This window comes from Molothrus ater, chromosome Z, assembly GCF_012460135.2.
Source record: "Molothrus ater isolate BHLD 08-10-18 breed brown headed cowbird chromosome Z, BPBGC_Mater_1.1, whole genome shotgun sequence".
NCBI lineage: Eukaryota > Metazoa > Chordata > Aves > Passeriformes > Icteridae > Molothrus > Molothrus ater.
In genome coordinates, this window is record NC_050511.2 from 27,504,598 (window position 1) to 27,526,712 (window position 22,115).

General features: G+C 44.3%; 3 protein-coding genes and 1 long non-coding RNA gene across 4 annotated transcripts; 2 read left to right on the forward strand and 2 right to left on the reverse strand.

The window, feature by feature from the left end:
• The first annotated feature begins 210 nt into the window (after positions 1–210).
• LOC118699576 (butyrophilin subfamily 2 member A2-like) lies at positions 211–6,325 on the forward strand. Its single transcript, XM_036403656.2, has 4 exons — positions 211–298; positions 3,480–3,779; positions 4,804–4,905; positions 5,232–6,325. The coding sequence occupies exons 3-4, from the start codon at positions 4,830–4,832 to the stop codon at positions 5,738–5,740; spliced, it is 585 nt and encodes a 194-aa protein (XP_036259549.1). The 5' UTR covers positions 211–298; positions 3,480–3,779; positions 4,804–4,829; the 3' UTR covers positions 5,741–6,325.
• Positions 707–2,129, reverse strand: LOC118699577 (uncharacterized). The gene is made up of 3 exons (XR_004982099.1): positions 1,776–2,129; positions 1,668–1,690; positions 707–1,561 (listed from the first exon to the last, which is right to left on the reverse strand). It is a non-coding gene; the product is annotated as an uncharacterized LOC118699577 (long non-coding RNA).
• Positions 6,326–6,549: 224 nt separating the features above from the next.
• Positions 6,550–8,545, reverse strand: LOC118699650 (C-type lectin domain family 2 member E-like). The gene is made up of 4 exons (XM_036403745.1): positions 8,455–8,545; positions 7,614–7,786; positions 7,164–7,270; positions 6,550–6,763 (listed from the first exon to the last, which is right to left on the reverse strand). Exons 1-4 carry the CDS (start codon positions 8,543–8,545, stop codon positions 6,550–6,552), a joined length of 585 nt encoding a protein of 194 aa, XP_036259638.1.
• A 3,472-nt stretch (positions 8,546–12,017) lies between these two features.
• Positions 12,018–14,886, forward strand: LOC118699651 (killer cell lectin-like receptor subfamily G member 1). Its single transcript, XM_036403747.2, has 6 exons — positions 12,018–12,114; positions 12,784–12,882; positions 13,199–13,339; positions 13,779–13,933; positions 14,157–14,266; positions 14,676–14,886. Exons 1-6 carry the CDS (start codon positions 12,045–12,047, stop codon positions 14,842–14,844), a joined length of 744 nt encoding a protein of 247 aa, XP_036259640.1. The 5' UTR covers positions 12,018–12,044; the 3' UTR covers positions 14,845–14,886.
• The last annotated feature ends 7,229 nt before the right edge of the window (positions 14,887–22,115 follow it).

Consider the following 22,115-nt stretch of genomic DNA (forward strand, 5'->3'; position numbering starts at 1 on the left):
CACGAAGAGAGCGGGCGAGGCGAGGCGAAGAAAAAAGCTGCCTCTGGGGGTGGCCGCTGCCTTGGCTGGCCGTGGCGGTGCTGTGTGAGCTGCCCCTCGGGGCGGCCGCTGCCCCGCGTCCCAAAGAGCTGCGCCGCGGGACAAGGCGGCGATACCGGAGCCGAACCGAGCCGTGCCGGTGCCGGAGTCACCAGAAGAGCTGCCTCGAGGGCGAGACAGCGCTACTAGAGGCGCACCGAGCGGGTGGTGCGGTGCGAGCCGCCCTGGTCGCTGCCCAGGCTCCGGGAGCTGCACCACGGTACGGGCGGGGTGGCGGCAGAGGGGCCGCACTGGAGGGGGGGGGTGCGAGGGGGGGGGAGAGATGAAGAGATGTGAATGGAATGTACAGAGCAGAATAAAATAAATAGAATTAAAGAGCCGCAGCGGGGGATGGCCACTGAGAGCTGCACGGCGGGACGGGACAGGCGCGGTCCCGCGGGGAGTGGCCGCTTATCGTGTGAGGGCAGGCGACAGCCAGAGCCGCGGCAGCCGCTTCCAGCGGCGGGGAGGAGCGGGACGTGCTGTTCTCAGTCAAGGCTGTATAGTTTAGGACCCGAGACAGGTCCGCCACTCCGCACCCGAGAACCGGGACCCGTGTGTGCCCCTTACTCGCCTGCTCCCTTCTCCCTGGCCCAGCGGAACCAAAAAATACCTTGAAATCTAGCCTATGCATACACACACGCACACGAACACGCGCACGCGCATGCACAAAAGAAAAATCGGGGGCGTTTCTTTGTTTGTTGGGGTTTTTTTCGCCTTTAATTCATGACCTACATGATGAGCAGCAACAGAAGATTGGTTACTAATTATAGCAGCTAGGAGGGGAGTTTTCATAAAACCATTTCTCTCCCTAGGAGTATGGGCAGCACCTAGGATAAGGATGCACAAGTGGTATCTTGCAGAGTCCATCTACTGTGTCCGCATCCTGCATCTCCTGGCAATGACCCCCTGACGGCTACTAGGCCAGCTCCTGGCCTCAGCAGGCCTCTCTGCCCTCATCCTGCTCCTCCTCCTCATCCCACCACACCCTTTTTCTCTCTGCCAAAAGCTGTAGGAGAGGAGTCGTGCCAGTCTCCAGCATCATCTTTGCTGTGGGGAGACCCATGGGGGGATCTGTGTCTGGGAGGAGGGAAGAAGGTGGGGAGTGAGCAGGTGCAGAGCTTTCTGCTGCCCTTCCCTAGGACAAGCTCCTCTTCCTCCTGAAATGCCTCTGACTTCTCCCCATATAACTAAATTATCCCAAAATGCAACTGAATTCCTCCCAAAATAACGCTGAATTCCTCCCCCCAATACAGACGAATCTCTGAATTATCTGAACATATCTGAATATCCAAATTATCCCAAATACCTCTGCATTCCTCCCCAAAGCCTCCGAATTCTCCTAAAATATCCGATTTCTACCCAAATACCTCTGAACTTCTCCAGGGCCTTCCACAGAGCATCGCTTTGGTGGCAGGAGCTCAGGCTCTTATCCAGCTGCTTGGGGAGCCCCGAGGGGAGGTGGAACCTCATTTCACTCAAGCTGGGAAAAGAAATTAGAGGGACAGATGTTATGTGATGGATGTAGCAGCCAAGCACCTCTCCACAGCTGGAGTGATAGGGACATGAAGCAACCAGTTGCCACATACCTGCTTACGATCCTCCCAACATCCTAAAAGGAAAAAGGGAGAAAAAAGGGAGTTCAAGACCCCATAGGCAGCACTTTGGGACAGCTTTTGGGTAAGAAAGGCACTCACCTGGGACAAGCACCTGGCCTCCAGCTGCCCGATGAGTCTGTGGAGCTGTGCAACCCCCTCGGCCACCCGCAATGATTTTTCGGCATGGGTAGCTGTGAAGGTGCCGTCCAGCTTAGCCAGCCGCCGCAGCACGGTGCGCTCCCGCTCCGCCAGCAGCGGCGCAGCCGCTCAAACTCAGCCTCGATGCAGCGCCGCTCGGCTTCACTCATCTCCTGAAGGAGACAAGAAATCCATAAGCAACCCTCAGACCTGAATTTTCCCCTACTGAGTTAAAGGACAAAAGTGCTTCTGCTGTAGCCAGGGGGGCTGTAACACTGGGGCAGCGCTGGGGATGCAGCTAATTAGCGACTGCAGGATAATTATGTACTTCACGTCATGGTTCTCCTTTTCCCTCCCCTGTTGCCATTCCTCTCTATATTCTGTCCAACCAATCTACGTCCTGAGAAGCAGGGGGGAGTGATAATTCCATGTTAACAAATGTCCCTTTATGACTCAGTCTGGGATGAAAATAAGCAGCACCATGACATTGATTTAAAGTGTGGATAATAAGCAGCTGCACATGGAGGTGGTGCTTGCCAAACCTGCCCAGGATCTGCACCAACCACTCCAACTGGATGTAGGACTTTACAGGGTGCCAGGATGCCTCTTGGATATGATCCCACCTGTTTCTTCAAGAGGGGCTTGGGGAAAAATACATACCCAAAGACTCATTCAGACTGCTGAATAACCTGTATCAGGTAGTCCTGGTGTCTCTTCTCTTCACTTGCTCTCCAGTCCAGAAATTCTGCCAACACCTTCCTTAAGGATTGCACATGAGACTGGATTTTCTCCTGAATACACACACACACAAAAAACCACCAAACCAAAACCAACCAAACAAACAAAAACAACAAAACAACCCACAAGTGAAGCAATCAGCTTGTTTGTATAATCCTGCCTTCAAAATCTTACATTATTCAGGGGAGGAAAGCAAATAGTCCCCCCAAAAAAGCCCCCTCATTGCCTTCCCTGGAAAGCAAGGATCAACTAATTTTGTGTTTTTCCCGCAGCTAGGAGCAGGCACTAGAGCTTTGCTTTCCCAAGAAGAAATTAAAATATTTTCACTTTGCACCTTTTTTTCATGGGGAGAGAGAGGGGGAAGGACTGATGGGTCACAGGAAGGCAATCTCACAGGTTTCATCTGGTCCTCCAGAAGTCTTCATGACCACAGCCTGTGGTGTCTCACCCATTGCCTCCTGAGGGGTTTTTGTCCCTTCAGCACCAAGAGATGAAGCTCTGGCCAGTGTCAGCAGAGGGGATTTCTGTGGCTGCTGTGGCCATGCTGCCCTCCTGGCAAGGAGAAAAGAGTGCTGGGGGTTGGCCGTGGCCCGGGGTGAAGCTGCCTGCCCTTGAACCGCCCCTGGGTGTTCCTGTGCTCAGTTCCCGGCACAAGCTGCCCCAGCTGGAAAAGCAAACATCATCACCCACAAGTAGTCTTTAAACAAATTTTATATCCACAAGTTTGTCTTATTTCCAGGCATTGCTGTCACATTCCTCACCTGGAAGCTGCTCCCAACTTTGCCTTGTTCACCTCCATCAGGTGTAAGGGGCCAGAGTCAGGTTTGGAGAACTAGGGGGGCAAAATTTAACTGATTTTTCCCTTGTGGTGCCATGCAATAATGGGTTTTTTTGCAGTGCTTTAATTTTCCTCCCTTTCCTCCCCAGTGCCTGTGTTGAGAAAATAAATGGCCCTGATATGGGGGAAAAAAGAGGCAATCAGATGGTGCAGGTGTCCAAGCACGTCATGGCCCCATCTGCAGGCAAGAGATTGGAGGGCTCCTCCCTTCTTGGCTGATAAAAGCTGGCAGAGGCTGAGACAGGACTGAGCTTTGGCTGAGCCTGTGCCAGAGAGAGGAAGAAAAAAATCCCAAGAAAAAAAACTCAGTGGAGAAGCAGCCAGTAGAAGAAAACCATCTGGAGGAACCTGAATACAGCACCAGCGACAGCAAGGAAAACACCAAGAAGGTTTGAGTAAGAGGGAAAATCCCAGTGCCGATAGGGGGGTTACATCACCCTGATGCTGGGGGGGAGGGGGGGAGAAAGGGGATTTTGAGTCCCCTCCCCATCCCATGAACTCAAGAAGGGAAGGGATTTACCCTTGCATTGGTCTCAGGATCTAAAGGTATTTTGCAATGGAGGGTCGTGATTATTATTTACTTCTACCTGTAACAATCCAGCCAGGGAATTTGGATGAGAAACAGCATGGCTCCTGATTTTATCTCCATTTGGGTGATTTTCTCACCTTTTTCTCACTTTTACTCATTACCCTGCTGCTTTAATCCCCTTATCTGCAGATTTGCAGGCAAAAACACATGGAAAAGAAGCAACCTGTTTGTTTTCAACTGTCACAGCATGGTTTATTCGATCATTTTGGGGCTTTACTACTCATTCCCAGGGCCCTTTAGCATGGGCAATCCCTTGTTTGCATGCAAAACCCTACACTGACTTCCAGAGGATGAATTTGAAGCCATTTGGTGCCAGCTCTTATCTCCCCCATACACATTTTCTCCAAGGTCAATAGCAAACTTCCCCTCTCACAAGATTTCTCTGGATGTGAGAGGTGAAGGTGGCTTATCTCAATTTTAGGGACTTTCCTCAGTCAAATAACTTTGTCAGATTTGACTGATGAATGGTGGAGGCAGAAATGGATTTAAGATGGATAGATTCAGCCTTCAGCCAACTCAAGCAATGGAGATTTGGGGGTATAATAATATCTACAATGGAGATGGGTTCATCCCAATGTGCTACTCATGTTCCCTTCATGGTAATTAGGGAATTAATTGATTTAACCCATCTCCAAGGGTCTTCCCATAAATGAACCAAGCTCTGTTGCAACTGTTGAATAAAAATAATGCTATTTTCTTGAAGTACTTTGATTAAATGTAGTGGTTTAAACACATTTTTTTACATAGAAAGGGGCAGAAGCTGAGATAGTGATGAAGGATAATAATTTGATTTTATCCTTTCTTTCCTTGTTCTGTGCCTCCAGTCAGGAAGAAAGGCTCTGAGGGTACAATGGCTTTCTTCCTCAAACCACGGCCATGCACATGGGACCTTGCCCTGGACTACCACACCGCCAAACAGTTTGAAGGTAATCAGAGGCAGCTTGAAAGGAGCAAAGTACCCATTCCTTGTGTTTTCTGGGCTGAGATGTTCAATGGGGTTGGAGATTCTCCAGCTCCACCTTCTGTCTCCCTAGGGCCTCTGTCTCCAACCTCCATCTCTTTGTTCTTCCATCTCCAGCCTCAACTGGATATATATCCTCCATCTCCTACTTCCACCTCTTCACACTTACATCTGCAGCCTCACCTTTCCTCTCCTTTTCTCTTTGAAAAGTCACCAGTGAAGGCATTTTGGGAGTGTATTTTCTCTAGGCTTAAATTTGGCTTCTGATTCATTCTCTGTTTTGCTTTTCAGTGGATGTAACCCTGGATCCAGCCACAGTGGGCCCAGAGGTGATCCTCTCTGAGGACCTCAAGGAAGCCACCTGGGGCAGACCTCGATGCCAGTGGCCCGAGGGTCCAGGCCGTTTCGACACAGACCCGTGCATGCTGGGCAGCGAGGGCTTCACCTCGGGCCGGCACTACTGGGAGGTGGAGGCTAATGGGCGCTTCTGGGCCGTGGGGGTGGCCCGTGAGTCAGTTCAGAGGAAAGGCCGGGTCCTCTTCAAGCCCAACACTGAAATCTGGGGCTTGCAGAAGTATGATGAGCTCTGTGTTGCCCTCACAGCTCCCTCCCACACCTCTGTCCCACTCCTCAATGGGGAGATTGGGGTCTACCTGGACTATGAGGTGGGACAGGTCTCTTTCTACGCTGTCAGCAGACGCCAACGCATCTTCACTTTGCCTGCCTCCTTCAGTGGGGAGAGGGTCTTCCCCTACTTTTGCGTGCTCCTCTCAACCATTAAACTATCCCCCAAGGGCTGATGCCCTGAGAAGATCCTCCCAAAAGCTGGTTGCATCACAGTGGTTGGAAATGCTGGTTGATGCTCCTCAACTCTAATTTTCCAAGTCTTGGAGTAATTTCTAACTCAGTTCATGGTCCTTCCTTCATCTTAGATGTCTCTCTTTTGGGTTGTGCCATGGGGATATTGGGTCTGAGCTTAGCACGGCTCATCTTAAGTTGTTAAATTCATGCAAAGCTTGTTAACAGGAGCTGGACTTCCATGAGCTTGTTTTGAGCTAAAATCTTCATTTTTTTCTCCCAAATACAGCTTCCTCTGGAAGTTTCCTTTTGCTGACCTCAGTGCCTATGATTGGCTGGGCTTCCAGCACAAATTAAAAATCTTGATTTTTGCAGACTTTGTATTAATACTAGCAGCTATTCCTCATATTAAAACTTATCATTTACTATTGTTTTATATCATTTAAATCCCCTTGTTATCACAAGGATGTGCTCACATCCACTGTCCCCACTCTTTTCCTCTGCTGTTCCCTACACTTGAGATGTATTTCCAAGTATTTAGCATGTAAATATGCTCCAGATAGAATAAATTTCTTTTTCTCTAAGAAGTAGAAGGCATCTGTATTCAGGCCATCACCAAGTTGCCCCAAACCCAAAAAGAGCCCCCAGAGCTGCCCTTCCACCCAACCCCACTCCCTCAGATTCTTAAGAACTATCTCATGTGGATCCCCAAAGTCTGCCTTGTCCCAGAAACACTTTGTTGGCCTCTGGAAACGCCAATAACTCCTTGCCCAGGGGTTTCAAAATCTTTTTGAGATTTTCTTTCATGTCCCTAGGGTGCACCAGATACCTGGGAGTGAGAAGGCCTCCCTGCAGCACCCAAGGAGCTGACACAGAGGTTTGGAGGCCGTCTCATCCTGTTGCCCTTGCCTGAGCTCTGCAGCTCATGTTTATTACAAATCCAGCTCCTCTCAGTGCTGCAGTGGGAGGAGCTGAGCCCATTGTCATCCAGGTAAGCACAGAGCCCACTACCACGGATCCGAAACCTGGAAGTACAGAGGACATAACCCATTTCAGATGGAGCAGCAGGAAAAAGGAGAAAAGTAACACATAGGCCTCCCTCAGCTTCAGTTCTCAGGCATCCTCATGGGCACCAGCATGCCAAAACACTGACACTGATCTATTTCTAATATGAAACCCAAAGCTTTGCAAGAGAGAAACAAACTTAAAATAAAAAATCCAAACTTAGGATTTTCTCACCAAATATACCACTCCCATCTTTTAGGTCAAAGGGGAAAACAAAGAGCAGTTCCAGATGCAATGTTGCCCTTCCCAAACATTGTCCCATTGCTACCTCTGGATTTACTTCAAGTACAAGAAGAAATGCACATTTTGCGGCTGAGGAAACACCAACCAACACCTTAATAATGAAAAACATGGACTCACAGGTGAGATAGAGGTGAGCGATTCACCCACAGCCATGGCTGCTCCTCATCCTCCCGCAAAAGGCCAATCCAATGCTCTGAGATGCCTTTGTACCTCATCACAAATCTCTGAAAGAGAGGGAAAGATTTTTACCTTCTTCCAACCAAAACCCTCCATTTTGCCAGTTGCTTATGCTGCTTTAGGGCTTCTTTGGGGCTTGAACATTTCAATCTGCTATCAGAAAATGTCATCTAGAAACAGGAGTTTATCCCTACAGTCCTTGCAGCAGTTGGCTTTGGTGAGGAATTTGAAGAGACCCATGATGACATACCCTCAAGGCCTTTTCCCCAAATTCTCACCCCAGATCTTCAAAACAGATTCTGGAAGAGCAGTCACAGAAACCAAAAGGTTTCAAATACAGCGCTTTTGGTTTTTTCCCCCCATGCCAAGCAGGTCCTCATGTCTCCTTACCAAGTCCTCCGTGCTGTCCAGCATGGCCAAGGAAGCACCAAGCGCTGAGCAGTTGTCCTGGCTGTATGTCCAGTTCCCTTCAACCTCAGAAAAATAGTAGCATTTTCCTCGGTACCTGATCCAGTCAAAGGGGCACTGAAAGCAGGGCTGGGCATGAGGCTGAAAAGCTTGCACTGTCATTAAGAATAGAACAACGTTAACAAGCAGCACCTTCCCCTTTCCTCTCTGGGGTGGAGAGATCATCCTCTACCCCATGGCTTCCAAAAGTCTTCACCTTCCTCAACTGTAGGAGAAGAGAAAAATTAAGATACCAGGAGAGATCCTGTGAGAAAATAAGCTCATCGTGGCCCAGCTTGTGATGTTGCATAAGAAATACAGGTGCTGCAGCTTCAAAGAAGAAAATAGGGTGTCAGACTTCAAAAAGTACATTTTAAAGAGGAGTTTCAGAGTAGCCCTATCCCTAAACATGCCCTTGGGTCTTGCTCTCTGTCATTAATGCAAAAGTAGTGAAAATGACTGCACACTTCTTGACTTGGTGGGACTCATGCCAACATCTCCAGGCCCCTTCTTCTCTGAAAAAAATACTTCTGTGTGACTGTACTCCTGAAATGGCTCTTCCTGTTGATTTTCTAAGGGTTTCTTGACGACATCAGTTCTCACACCATGGGGATGGGTTTGTTCTTCTGTAGAAAGACTGCTCGAAAATGTCCTTCTCACAGAGAGAACAGCAACTTGGGTGGGCTTTGTCTTCCGCAGGAACATGGAAATAAATCTGTCACAAATTCAACAAGCCAAAATATCTCAGAGACATTACCTGTGAGACTAAAACTTCGACATTCACCTGCAAAAGTGATGGCTGTGATGAGCAGAGCTGTGAAAAGCACTGCCAGCATCACCTGGCAGGCGACACGTGCCTCTGGCTTCATCTCCATGCTGTGACCTGCAGGAGAGCAGACCTTCAGTGCCTCTGCAGGGGCTCCCAGGGCAGCAGCACGCCACGGGCCATGCCAGGATCAAGGGTTTGGCCTCGTGACAATGGCACTGGACTTGGGGTCATTTTGTATGAGAAACACCAAATATTCTTCTTCACGTGGAACAAAAGTAGCTATTTTTTTATTTATGGGAGCTCTTTGGGGAACAGTTTCCTCCCCAGCTCCAGATGCAAACTAATGAAATGTACCATAATTAAAAATCTGCTTTAATTTCTGGGATTTACCTCATTATTAAAGTTCAGTGGAGTTTTTTTCTCCACCTAAACTAAGACACTTTGGGTCATGACCTCAATTTCTGTGTCTTGTGATCCAGAATATACACTTTTCCTTCACCATGAGCAAAGAAAATTCTCTTTCCTAGGGGTTTTATACAAAAATCTTAGTGTTTTCATCCAGTAGGACTTCTCCCATTTTTTTGTTTAAGATTTTCCCTTTTTGTTTCCATCATATGAACCAAATGTCATGGGAAAAACCCTCCTCTCCCCTCTTCTTCCTGGAAAAAATATTAGAAAGTAAGTCAGAAGCCAAATATAAAAAAAAAAAAAAAGATTTATTAAAAAAATTTAAAATCAACAAATGGAAATCAACCAAAAAATGGAATATTTGTGGGTAAAAAAACATACTGAAAAGAATCAGTTACTCAAGAGCCTCAGGAAAGTTTAATGCTAAATTTGAATAACCCATCGTGTCTGAAATTGGTCTGTTTAGAGCAAAAATTCTATCTGCTGAGTGACAAAAATTTTCCCTTAAGGGAAGCGCCAGAAAAAGCTTTTTCTCCCCTACAACCTTACTTCAGCTGGGTTTGATTCTCAAATTACAGAAGTATCAAAATAAAACCTAAACCCAGTGATTCTACAGTTCCCTGCCTTACAGTTACCTGCCCGCTTGCTCCTTTCCATGCCCAAAAATCCGGAATAAACTCTTATTTCCTCCATTTTTGGGGTTCCACCTCTACAGGTGCTCTTGCCTCACCTGCCAAGCAAAGTTTCATCTATCAGAGGTGTCACAAAGGCTCTCCATGCTCAATTAAAATTTTCTCACAATTTAAAATTGTCTCCCTGCACCATATTTAAATTTTTCTCCCCACCTGAAATTTTCCCACAGAATTAAAATCTTGTCCCTACAATTAAAATTTCCTCTCCCCCTAATTAGTTTTATCTGGTTAGTTATACTTTTCTCCCCTCAGCTAAAATTTTCTCCCTCTATGTCAATTTTTCTCTCTGCAATCACACTTTCATCCCAAATTAGTTTTCCCCACCTATTAAAATCTTAAAAATTAAAATTGAAGTCTCCTCTGGTAACATTTTCTCCCTGCAGTTAAAATTTTCTGCTGCAATTAAATTTTCCTCCCTGTAAATTTTTCTCCTCATTAAAGTTTTTCCCCCAATCAATAACTTCTCCCCTCAATTAATATCTTCTTTTCAGTTAATATTTTCTCTCCAAAATTAAGGTTTTCTCTACTAAAGTTTTCTCTCCTAAATTAAAGTTTTCTCCCCCCATTTAAAATATTCTTCCCCTATTAAAATGCCCTCAATTAAAATTTTCTCCTGCAATTAAAAACTTCTCCCTGCAACTGAAATTCTCTCTTCCAGTCAAAATTTAAGACCACCTCCCCTCAGCCCCCAGGCCATCCCAAACCCTGTCACCTGTGTCTGCTCTGTGGGAACAAGCCCAGTGCTGAGGTACAACCTGCTCCTGTGAAGAGAAACAAAGTATTTTAAAAAAAATGTTGTTTTGGTTTATTTTATTGTATTCTTAGGGATTTTCCTGTGCCTCCTCGAGGGCAATGAAGAAGGGGCTGCCTGCCCAGGGCCACCTGCCCACCCGCAGAACCAGGGGTTCCCCTCCAGCTCCACCCAGCAACACTTCACCTTCTTTCCCAGCATTTCTGGAAATTTTTCTCAGCGAGGGAGATGGACAGTCCAAAAATGCTTTTTTGCTTTTTTTAGTGTGCAGTTGGAGGAAACACTGCCAGACATCACTCTGTTCCAGGATGTCAGGGCACCCCAGAACAGCGTTCGGGGATTCTACAAGGGAGAAGTACAGTTCCTTTCAGCACATTTTATAAGGTTTTTTACTGTAAAAATATAAAAAAAAAATAAGTGTTCTTGCAATTAAGCTACCCAGCTGCAGGTTTTACCCTAAAACCTAATTTATTTTGTATTTTTTGGGGTTTTTTGTAATCAGTGGTCACACACCACTGGAGCAGCTGCCTTTGCAGAGGGCAGGAAGGCTGGCTGATAGCAGCTCACCACAAAAACTTTCTGTGACAAAGAAAAGGCTGGGGGGAGGGGAAGAAACTAAAAATAATCATGAGACGATAAAAAAAAACAAAAATAAAAAGTTCAGAAACACAAATTTAAAATAAAAATATTTCTTTTACTTTAACTAAAAATTTTAAAATAATTTCAAAATAAAATAACACGGTGCTTTTTCCTACTGGGGCCTTTGGGTTTATCTTCTTATTTACCCTATTTCTGTGTGGTGATAGCTATTGGGGCAAATTTCTACATTTTGCTTGTTTGTTTTTTTTTTTGGGTGTCTGAGGAAAAAAACATCATTTTTGCCTCTGTAAAAAGGTGTTGCTTTGGGATATTGTGGCACTGACTAAAAGCTGGGCTTAACACCAAAAAACCCTAAGAAAAGGGAGGAGGAAAGGTTACTGTAGGCTGAAAATTGTTGGTTGTTCCATGCAGAAGTCAAAGACTCCCAAACCTGGAGGAAACATAGGTCTAGACGGTGTAAAAGGATACATCAGGAGTGGGAGGATGGGCTTGCAGGTGAAAAAGTCAAAATAAAATAAAGTAAGAAAATAAAATTCATTAGCAGCAGACAGGCAGCAGGAAATCCAGATTCTTACCTCATCCTGGGCAGGAGCTGAGCAACCCTTGACCACATTGGATCTCTTTGCCCCAGGATAAAACAGAGACCAAATATTATATCAAAACCAGCAGAATAAGTCACATGGAGCAAAAGGCATTTCAAGTCACTCCCAGCCCATATTCTGGGGAAGAAACACCAAATGTCACCTGTCTCTTCCCCACCTGCCTGTGGTCACACTGATCTACCCCCTCACAGTCAAAAACCTTATTTAAAGGCTTTTTGAAATGATTATTTATTAATTCTGCTTTCATAGATGTTTAACACAACCACCAAACCCACAGATGTTTCTACACCTCCAGGTGTGCCGCCTCTTCCTGGCTGCAGGACACCCATTCCCTCTTCACCAAATTCCACTTACAAGGGAAGGGTGTAGAATACACACACACACACACACACATATATAAATGTACATATGTACAAACTGAAAAGCAGATAAAAGCCGTAGCCAATACCATTTCCTGGAGCAGATGCAGCTGTGAGTGCATAGGTCACAAGGCAAGGGGTTGTCTGAGGACAGTGTCACTTTTGGGCTGCTTCTGGGACCTTCTGAGCGACCATGGCTGGGGAAATTGTTTATGCTGATTTAAGGCATCCTGGGGACAGTTCTTCTGCTGAGAAGCATCGTGGTAACTGCTATTTTGGGGAGAAAATGCTTGTTTCAAATTTTGGGAAGATTTTTGGATTTGTTTACTTTTAGGTTTGCTTGCTTGCTTCATCTCCATGTTAAGGTTTCCAAGACCATGGAGAACATTGTTGTGGGTTAAATGTCTTCTAAGGCAGCATCCTGGCTTGAAAAGAGGGGGAATAAGAGAAAGGAAAGGATGAGAGAGGGTGACAGATATCTGGAAGCCATTTGGCTTCTGAGACTCTTCACCTGGGGGGCAAAATGGGTGCCAAGAAACCTAACATGAGCCAACACACCTGGGTGGGAAGGAATGCTGCTGAGATCCTGTCTGGAATCCTAGTGGAGATGAGAGCTGGAGTGACCTTTGTCTCACCAACTCCCAGCTATAGCAGGAGCTCTAAATTAAGCCTATTTCAGAATGGTTTCCCATCCCCCAAGATCCATCCTTGGGTGCCCAAGGATGCTCCTGAGGCTCCTGCAGCCCCTCCTCCACCTGAGAAACCACCCTCACCCTAGACCACATCAGTGGTGGTTTACTTCTTTGGAGGAAGCAAAGAAGCTGTAAACTTCTGCTCAAACTCACCAGCTTGACAGAGGGGCTTTTTTTTTTCCCTCTAAACCCCCAGTATTTTCATCTTTCATTTTTTAAAGCAAATGTGGCCTCTTTCAGCACCTGCCTTCTGTCCATGGTGGCACAGGCTCCTTCTCATAGCCGGGGGGCTGGGGCAACTCATCCTGCTGGTCCTGGTGGTGGTGCTGACTGTGCGGGGTGAGTAACCAGCTCTTATCTACACCTCACACTCCAGTGAGCAGCTGGGGAGGGGAAATTGGGGTTTATTTCAGCATTTCAGTCTTTGGAGGGGACAAGGTTGTCCTGTAGAGATGCAACATCACCCATCAAGAATAAGCCCATTCTGAGTAAACCTGGATTATACCCATAGCTATCAAACAAGGGTGAAGAATACAAGCCATGTTTTTCAGGCTGGTTTAAGCAACTGTATAAGAAAATGAAACCCGGTTTTGTAGGGTTTGTGGTTTTTATCCCCAAACGGCTGCAGCTTCTTACCCCGGATTACTGCTCCAAGTTTTTCAGGGGTTCCCACAGCCAGTGGTGACAAGTGTTCCGCAGCTAGGCACTGGGATCCAGGGAAGGAACCAAGTGGAGCAGTGCATGTTTTCATCCCTGGTGCGGTATTTCTGCAAGCCCCAAGGGGACAACCCCACAGGTAATCCCCTTTTCAATCTGACTCTGCTGGGAGATGTTCAGGTGAGACTTTTGTGGGGGTCTTCTATTTGAAGGAGAGAGACCATTGGGGTTGTGAGACCACAAGAGTTATTTGGCAAAGAGGAGCCTTGCAAGGAAAAATCCTCTTTTCCATGCAATTTTTGCTGATCCCTCCTCCATGGAGGAGCAGCATCAGCCCTAGGGAGGAGGTTTCTTGCCACTCTTCCTCCACCTCCACCAGCCAATAATGTCCTTGTGGTCACCCAGCTTCAGTAACCTTCCTTCTCTCCAGTGGCTGGTAAAACCACATCGATGTGAAAAATCCAGCAATGGGGAAAGAGCTGGGGTGTGGGATGGGGTACCTTCAGTACCTTTAGCTGGTGGCCGGGGAATAACCTGACAGCCCTTCAGAGTGTCTCATGGCTTTTTCTCCCCTTCAGCCTATGCTGGCTGCAAGCTGTGTCCCCAGGACTGGCAGCTTCACGGGGAAAGATGCTACTGGCTTTCTGAGGAATTGGGAAACTGGACTCAAGGCATGAAAAGCTGTGAGAACCAGGACTCCCAGTTGGTGGTGCTCCAGGACAAGAAAGAAAAGGTAAATAGGGAGAAGAAGGCTTAAAAAGGACAAAAAAGTCCTGATTTTTAGGTGGGCAGGGAAGAAAAAAGTGCCTATCAACAGGAGGGTTTGGGCACACATTCAAAGTATGGGGGAAATTCATGTCTCATGAATTTGGGAGTCAGATTTACTCTGTGAATTTGATTGCCATGAAACCTCCAGAGATAGATTTTGGGAGCAACTGATCACTTCTATTTTCCAGGAGCACATCAAGACTGTTTCAGGCAAGAGCCCACCACCAGTTTGGATTGGATTAAGGTCACATCAGAAGGTGTGGAAATGGGTAGACAACACACCTTTCAACCCCAAAATGTAAGTGTATCCACAGTCTGTTGGTGTAAACAGCAGCTTTGCTCCATTCCAGACCCAATTCATGCTCTGACCCATCTCTCCAAGATGTTGGAGTTTATGCAAGAGTCTCATATTCCCCCCAGCAAAGTTCTGTAGAACAAAGGTTGGGGAACTGTACCGGAGCACAGTAACCCCACAGCTCCCACCAGACCCATGCAATAATGTGTGGAGCTTTTCGTGCTCCACACGTGCTCCTTGTAGATCTTACTGCAGGTACAGCAACTCTCCTCAAATCTGGTCATCCTCCAGCAAGAAATTATGCACAGTGAGACAGTGCAGGAAAAGGGCAGAACAACCCCACCCCACATCTCCTTTTCTGCAAGATTTGGAGAGTTTCCTCCTCTTCAGCAATACAATTTTTGTTTTACAGGCTTGGCACCTCTCTGCACGAGATGGATGAAGGGTGTGGGACACTGAGAGCCAAGGATTTTGAAGTTAAAAGATGTGATGCTGAACACAAGTGGGTTTGCAAAAAAAAGCCTTTCCTTCTCTGCTCTGTGACAGCAGAAGATGGAGAGAAAAGCGATGCCTCCATCTGACAAACACGCACCCCAGAATGCCCATCCCACATGACAATTGCTGCCAATATTTGGGGTGAAATAGCCCCATCCTCACAGTTACAGCTTTGCAAGAGATTTCAGGGTTTGCAAATCCTCTTACCATGATGATCAACACCAGTTTTGGGGGCGCAGATGAACCCCTGAGCTGGAGGATCAGAAAGGCCTGTGTCTCAGGCACAGTGTTGATAGAGCTGTGGCATCAATAAAAGCTTATCAAACTGGTTTGCTTCAATTTATTGAAATAACACAGGCAAGAGCACAAGTGGCACATCATGCAAAGTTCATATATAAACATTGCAAATTTCAACTCAAAAAAGCTTTTGTGAGTGACAGATGTTACCTGTATGCATCTCTCCAAGCACAGCTGAGAGTGTCAGCACACTGATGCAGGTAGCTGGGTGGATGCAGGCAGCTGGGTTTTGCTCAAGTTTTGAGGATCTGGAGGGGTTTGTTTTTATTCTGAGTTGTTTTGTTGTTGTTGTTGTCATTGTTTTTGTCATTGTTTTAGGGTTATTTGTTGCTGTTGTTTTGGAGAGGTTTTCTGTTTTGGTTTTTGTTTATTTGTTTGATTTTGAGGTTATTTTGATTGTGGATTGGTGTTTTATTTGGTTGGTTTTGTTGTTTTTACCAAATTCCTCCCTTTCTTTGATCTCCTTCAAATGGTAGAGAAGTGTGAAAGAGGCAGGGAAACTTCTTCAGCTCTGGATTTGGAGGGAAGGGAAGGGAAGTTCCGGGAAAGGAAGTTCTGGGAAGGGGAGGGGAGGGGAGATTTGGCTGATATTCAAGAATCACCTCCTACAAGATCAACAAGCTCCATCCCAACAAGTAGGAAATGAAAGGCAGCTAGAGACTGGAATGACAATGTTGTTCCTAACTGAACTCAAAAGGAAACACATATCACAGTGAAAGCTGGGAAAGATTGTGCAGGAGGGATACAGAGCTGTTGTGATAGCACCAGGAAAGCCAGGGCCAGCCTGGAGAGGAATCTAGCAACATTTCTGCACATGAAGGGTAACAAAAGAGAGTTCTATGTGTAGTTGTAGCAAATAGCAAAAGGAATAAAAGGACAGCTAGGGAAAATGTAAACTCTTCCTGGATGGGGTAGAGGTGCTGATAACAAAGAACATGGAAAAGTCTGAGATATTCAATACCTTCTTTGCCTCCGTGTTTTCTGGTAAAACTGTCCTTGAGGAATCCTAAGCCCCAGAAAACAGAGGAAAGTTTGGAACATGCCTGGCCCTCCACAAAAGGAAAAATATATTAAAGAGAGCCTCAACAAACTGTACATATATAAATTCATGAACCATAAGAGGTTGGACCCATAAGTGATGGGGAAGCTGCATGATGCCACTGCAAGTCCACTCTTTATTACCTCGAAATGTCATGTCAACTGGGAAAGATTCCTGAAGAGTGGAGGAAAGAAAATGTTACTTCTATTTTCAAGAGTGGCAACATGAAACATCAAGGGTACTACAGGCAGAGCAGCTTCACCACAATCTCTGGGCAGATAAAGGAACAACTAATCCTAGAAGACATTTTTCCAAACAGGTTAAGTACAACATGGTAGTCAACATGGATTTATGAAGAGGAAGCCATGCTTGACTAACCCAATACCTTACCACAATGTGGATGATGTAACTGTTTTGGTGGATGATGGGAGAATAGGATGATGGAAGTTGTTTACATCAATTTCAGTAAGACTTGTGACACTGGCTCCCCTAACAGACTCAGAACAGCTGGCAAAATACAGGTTAAAGAAGCATACAATTAGGTGTATTAAAATGGCCTACCTGCCAAGCCCAGAGTGCTGCGATCCCTGGTTTAGAGACAAGTCATTAGTGGTGTATCCAAGTTTTGGGACCAGCACTGTTAAACATCTTCACCGATAACCATGAGTACATCTTTCAGCAAGTACACAGTACACAACTAGAAGGACTAGCTGATCTATAAGGTGATTGTAGATCAGAGATAAGGTAAGACTCAGAGGGTCTTGGTCCACCAGAAAAGGATATCTGAGAGAAATCTCTTAAAGAGCAATGAGGATGAATGCAGATGTCTGCATCTGGGGAGGAAAAACACATAGCACTGTTACATGCTGTGGCCTGGCTGACTAAAGAACAGCACTCCAGAAAAGGATTTGAGGACTTTGGTGAACAAGCTGACCATGAGATAGTGATGCAAGCTGATAGCAAAGGCAGCCAACAGCCTCCTAGGCCACATTAGGAAGGGAACTGAAAGCAATGTGAAGGGAGGTGGTCTTTTGTCTCTACTCATTTCTAAAGCCACACATGGAGCACTGTGTCCAGCTATGAGCTCTCCAATACAAAAACAAGATGGACTTACTGGACAGTGAAGGACTACAAAGATGACTAGGAGACTGGAACATCTTCCAAATGAGGAAAGCCTGAAAGAGCTGAGACTGCTCAGCCTGGAGAAGAGAGGCTTGGGGGTACCTTACCCACATGTATAAATACCTGAGGGGTTGGAATGAAGAGTGCAATGCCAGGCTCTTTTCAGTGCTGCTCAGAGACAAGAGGCAATGGGCACAAATTGAAAACCATGGAATTCCATCTGAACACAAGAAAACACTGTTCTACTGTGAGGCTGGTCAAACACATTGCCCAGAAAGGTTAAGACATTCAATGAACAACTGGGCATGATTTTGAGTAACTAGTTCTAGCTGACCCTGTGTGAGCAAGAGAGTTGGTTTCATGAAATGTTTTCCAATAGAAACAATTCTATTATTCTGAGATTGTGCGGTTGTCTATGACTATCCGATGTGAGGATATAGGGAAGATTAAGCCAGGCTTTTTTTCAGGCAAGAATAAATGGTGTAACTTTTAATTAGATGGAGGGAAAACTCTTTTTTTACCATGGTTGTGGTCAGCTCAGAGTAGCTATCAATTCTCTGTCCTTGGAAATATTCAAAACTCAACCACACAAGGCCTCAAGCAGTTTACTCTAACTGCACCTGCTTTAAGGGGAGTTTGGACTAAGTGGCCTCCAGAGGTCCATCTCAAGCTGAAGCATTTCATGATTCTCCATGGCTGGATTTAAAGAATGTAACTCATAACAGCTCAACATATTCGTGGTAGCACTTAAAATACACGACTCTTAAATATAGGGTTGGTAAAACATGCAAACTGAGGAATACAAGACCAGGACCTAGGCAAAGCCAAGTTACTCTAGCTAGCTATCATTTTAGATTGGAAATGCTTATCACCTGAGATATGTTCCTCTATATATATAAATAGTCAGAAGAACACTGTCCTAGTAATTTTTAGTGCTTTGAAACATTCAGATGGAACACCCCACTGGCTAAACTCAAAGGCTTACAGATGAAACCCCAGAAACCTTTTCCACTAACTTCAATGACTAAAAAAAGAATTTGATTGATGTAAGTAGAACCAGGGGGACTGACAAACATTGCCATATCACCAGGTGCCTCAGCCTACTTGGCCTATCAGTAAGTGCAAACAGGCCCAGAGATTTCAGAAGGAAGCAGAAGGCCTAGCTCAAAAATATGAAAAAACCCTGCTCATTAAATCCTTACCAAATATTGAAATGTACGGATTGGTTTATGTCCAAAATAAAAGGAGAAGCTTAAAAAAATTTTTTTTAATGTGTCTTTTGAATTTAAAATTCAGGAATATCTTTTCCTTTCCTAAATATTCCTAACTCATTAACCTGATTTTCACCAGAAATTTGTCTATGATATCTAGATACAAATGCAATAGTAAATGTAGACTCAAATAGACTCTGTAATAGGTTGTAAAAATTGGAACCAGATCTTCATCCTTACCATAAATGCTTACCTAATTTTTCCTTCTGTACTGAAGTGGAAGCTCTCCAATAGTTGTCTTCATGCAGAACTCTATTTTTGGTGTTATTCCCTTGATAATAACTGTTAATCACTGCATATGCATCACTCTTATAATCAGAACACTTCAAAACCTCCATTGAAACTGCATAATCAGAAGTGACTAAAGGAGGCACTTTAGCTAAAGAAGCCTTACAGCAAATTCACCAGCAAATAACAGTGGCAAAGGAGTTTTCCTATGAAAAGCAGCACTTTGATTTTAGTCTGCTCTTTTAATTGGTATAAACTGTACCAGAAGGGGAACATGATGCACAAGGCCAGCGTGTTCCAAACATACGCTTGAGGCACTGACCCAGGCACTTGGTAGTGACTTTGACACTTCCTCATAAAGCCAGTATTGTGAAGAAAGGGGAATAGAAACCCTTGATCTACAAAAAATACATACAGTTCTTTAATGTGTAAGTAGCAGCTCCTTTTGTAGAGTGGTGGAGGTGGACTAGCTTAACCCAAAGGACACTTTCTAAAGTGATGTGAAAAAGAAATTCAGATTTGCTTTTCAAGGCAGGTAATGCCATGAAAAATACTGTAAAGACACTAATGATGCCTGACAACAAAAACAACAGCTGTTCACTTATCTTAGACTTTGAATTGTGCATTTCTAGAAGCTAGTCTCTTTCTTCTACAAGAATGACAGAGAAATCATGGTATGGTACCTTCAAACTTCATTTGCCCCTACCCTTATGCAAAGAGGATAAAATATAAGCAGTAGTGATAAAGAAGGAAAGAAATAAGGTACACCTGGAAGGAAATATGATGACATATTAGTAATTTGAGTGCAGCATCTGGCTGGCCCAGACCCAGCCAGAGAAATGAGGTGATGCTGCCATTTCTCCTTCTGGATCTAAGCTAGTTTGAGGGTACCCCTGAATCACCTGTTCCTTTAAAATATGTCACCACCTTCTTTGTCTTCATCAGGTTCTTAAGGATCAAGTTAAAGATTTGTACAAAGTAATGTTTAGTTAACCTGAGCATATATTTCTAAATTTCTATTCCAAATGTATTGAAAGTATTCCTGTATTAGGCAGAACTTTGTAACAGATTTTTTTTTAAGTCTAGTATTGCTATACTTGCAATATATTATATACTTTATATATAATACCTGATTTTGTGATGTGAAATAATGCCATTACTAGTTTGTAGAGTAAGCACAAGAACCTTATGAATGAATGAGTGCAAAACTGAGTTCACAGGAAAGATGACCCTCCCTGTTCAAAGCTATTGTATGCTGAAATACATTCATATTAATAAAACTGAAGTCAGTTTCATTGCTTCTTTTGCATAATCTAATCCATAATGTAGTGAGAAGTATGAAAATATAATTATTCTAGGCTGCTGTTTCTCCTTCTGGAAACAATGAACCCTAGAAAGAATAGGCAGTGGGAGGCCTTACAAAAATAAAAGACCCCCAAGAGAAGAGTTAGAATAGGCAAAGGGAAAAAAACAAGGCATGTACGTGAGATAAAGAAAATGGACAGAAATCTGGCATCCCCAAAGGCCACTGGTACAAAGAATCTTGAAAATCTTTTAAGTGACTGGACCTTTCACACCAGCTGTGGATGAAGGCATATAGCTAAACATGTTTTGTCATTAGATCTTCTACCAGCCTACAGGGTGTGACTTACAAATTTAATTGTTAGGATGGCTGTACTTGGAACATTCTCTCAGCACTTCTATATTCAAAAGTGTGCAGGAGCATTCCCCTCTGCTCAAGAGGATCAAAGAGAGAGTCAAACTCGATTCCACACAAAATTGCCACTACCACTCCAGTCCTTTCTTCAGACAGGTATGATAAGCACTAGTTTCAGGCAACTTACCAGAAAATAAGGAGAAACTGTCATCACTAATTCTCTATCCACACCACAACAGGCAGGAGTCAGCTTGCATTCTGGGAACAGAAAGTCTCCTGTACTCCCTTCATAAAATGCACAGTCATCCCCTACTAAAAGAAGAAAGAGACACCTATTAAAAATAGCTGTCAGGGTTGTTATATAGAATTGTCATTGCTGTGCAAATGAAAACTTCATATATTTATAAATGTGAATGAATGAGTGAATGCTCTTGACAGAATGATGCTTGTCTTGCGCCTAGTGATGCTTTCAGAAGCAGGTGGTAGTGTGTCGCAGACATCTTTCATGAAAAATCCTTTCTTAGGATTTTTCCTTGTGACAAGCTGCAGTTCAGCAACCAAAGTAAACAATGGTTATCTGCTGCTGTGGAATGCAACAGGTGATTGGTCTCCTGTGGGTGTTTGGATTTCTTGACCACTCATGGCAGAGCTGGCTCTTGCTCTGTCTGAGACACAGATCTTTGTTATTCATTCTTTTCTATTCTTAGCTTAGCTAGCTGCTGAAGAAACTTTTTCCTTTCTATTTCTTTTTAGTATAGTCTAATGTAACATATATCATAAAATAATAAATCAAGCCTTCTGATCATGGAGTCAACATTCTCGTCTCTTCTTCATCCTGAAAACCCTTGTGACCACAGTCACAGTAGTGAAACATTAGTGGGCCTAGGAAGCGTGGTACAGGAATGGCACATATTTAGCAGGATTAAGAATCCTGCAGATGTTGGAAACCAGCTTACTGTCCTTCTCTGTTGTCAGGGAACATTTCAGTTTGCATTCCTGAACACAGCAAACAAAACCAGAGAAATACAGCAAGCCCAAACCATTTGGTCCTGTATTTGTATATAGGAAAGAATACAACAACATCAGGGGTTTTCTGCCTGCTTGACTAAAAGATAATTACTTCTCCAGAAAATGGCTTATTCAATATATCCCCAGAACTCTTACTTTGCTGCAGCTGATTACTTTGTTTTCTGAACAGGAAATGAAGAGGGTAAGAGGTTGGGAAACCATTTACGTTTGCACTGGTTTTGAAAGATTTGGTTTAGCAGAGCAGTCCTGGAGTTTGATGCTGTCATTAACTTTCAAAGCATTGAAGAGAAGTATGTTGGGGATGGACACAACTACAAGACTTGAAGGCTGACTACTTATTTAGGTTGTAGAGAATGTCCACAGCTGTGATAGAGGATGTCATGCTAGTGCATATTTTATAAAATATGCATAAGGCATATGTTTATACACAGATTACTAAATCTTGATCTTGATTTTTCAGTGTTTTCAGTACAATTAGAAATTGTCTCACACAGGGAAAAGAATTAAATATTCTAATCCACCTACTGCAGGAATAAAATAAAAAATTTTGATATGACATTACAACACTCTAATGTTTGTTCAGCAGATGTGTCATCATAAAGTAGTGCTAAAAGACAATCACCATAATTTTCAAAATGTATTTCCTCCAGAGAGCCAGCATGTAGTAAATGAACATTGTGTAATTTGGCCAACAAGCCATACAGCATGCAAGCA

Excerpts from the sequence above, each read along its gene's own strand:
- LOC118699576 (XM_036403656.2), top strand. The coding sequence starts at position 4,830 with ATGGCTTTCTTCCTCAAACCACGGCCATGCACATGGGACCTTGCCCTG. Across the intron at positions 4,906-5,231 it reads CACCGCCAAACAGTTTGAAG|TGGATGTAACCCTGGATCCA; the intron begins GTAATCAGAGGC and ends TTTGCTTTTCAG.
- LOC118699651 (XM_036403747.2), top strand. The coding sequence starts at position 12,045 with ATGGCTGGGGAAATTGTTTATGCTGATTTAAGGCATCCTGGGGACAGT. Across the intron at positions 12,115-12,783 it reads TTCTGCTGAGAAGCATCGTG|CACCTGCCTTCTGTCCATGG; the intron begins GTAACTGCTATT and ends GGCCTCTTTCAG. Across the intron at positions 14,267-14,675 it reads ACACCTTTCAACCCCAAAAT|GCTTGGCACCTCTCTGCACG; the intron begins GTAAGTGTATCC and ends TTTGTTTTACAG.
- LOC118699650 (XM_036403745.1), bottom strand. The coding sequence starts at position 8,545 with ATGGAGATGAAGCCAGAGGCACGTGTCGCCTGCCAGGTGATGCTGGCA. Across the intron at positions 7,271-7,613 it reads TGGACAGCACGGAGGACTTG|AGATTTGTGATGAGGTACAA; the intron begins GTAAGGAGACAT and ends CCTCTCTTTCAG. Across the intron at positions 6,764-7,163 it reads CGCTCACCTCTATCTCACCT|GTTTCGGATCCGTGGTAGTG; the intron begins GTGAGTCCATGT and ends CTGTACTTCCAG.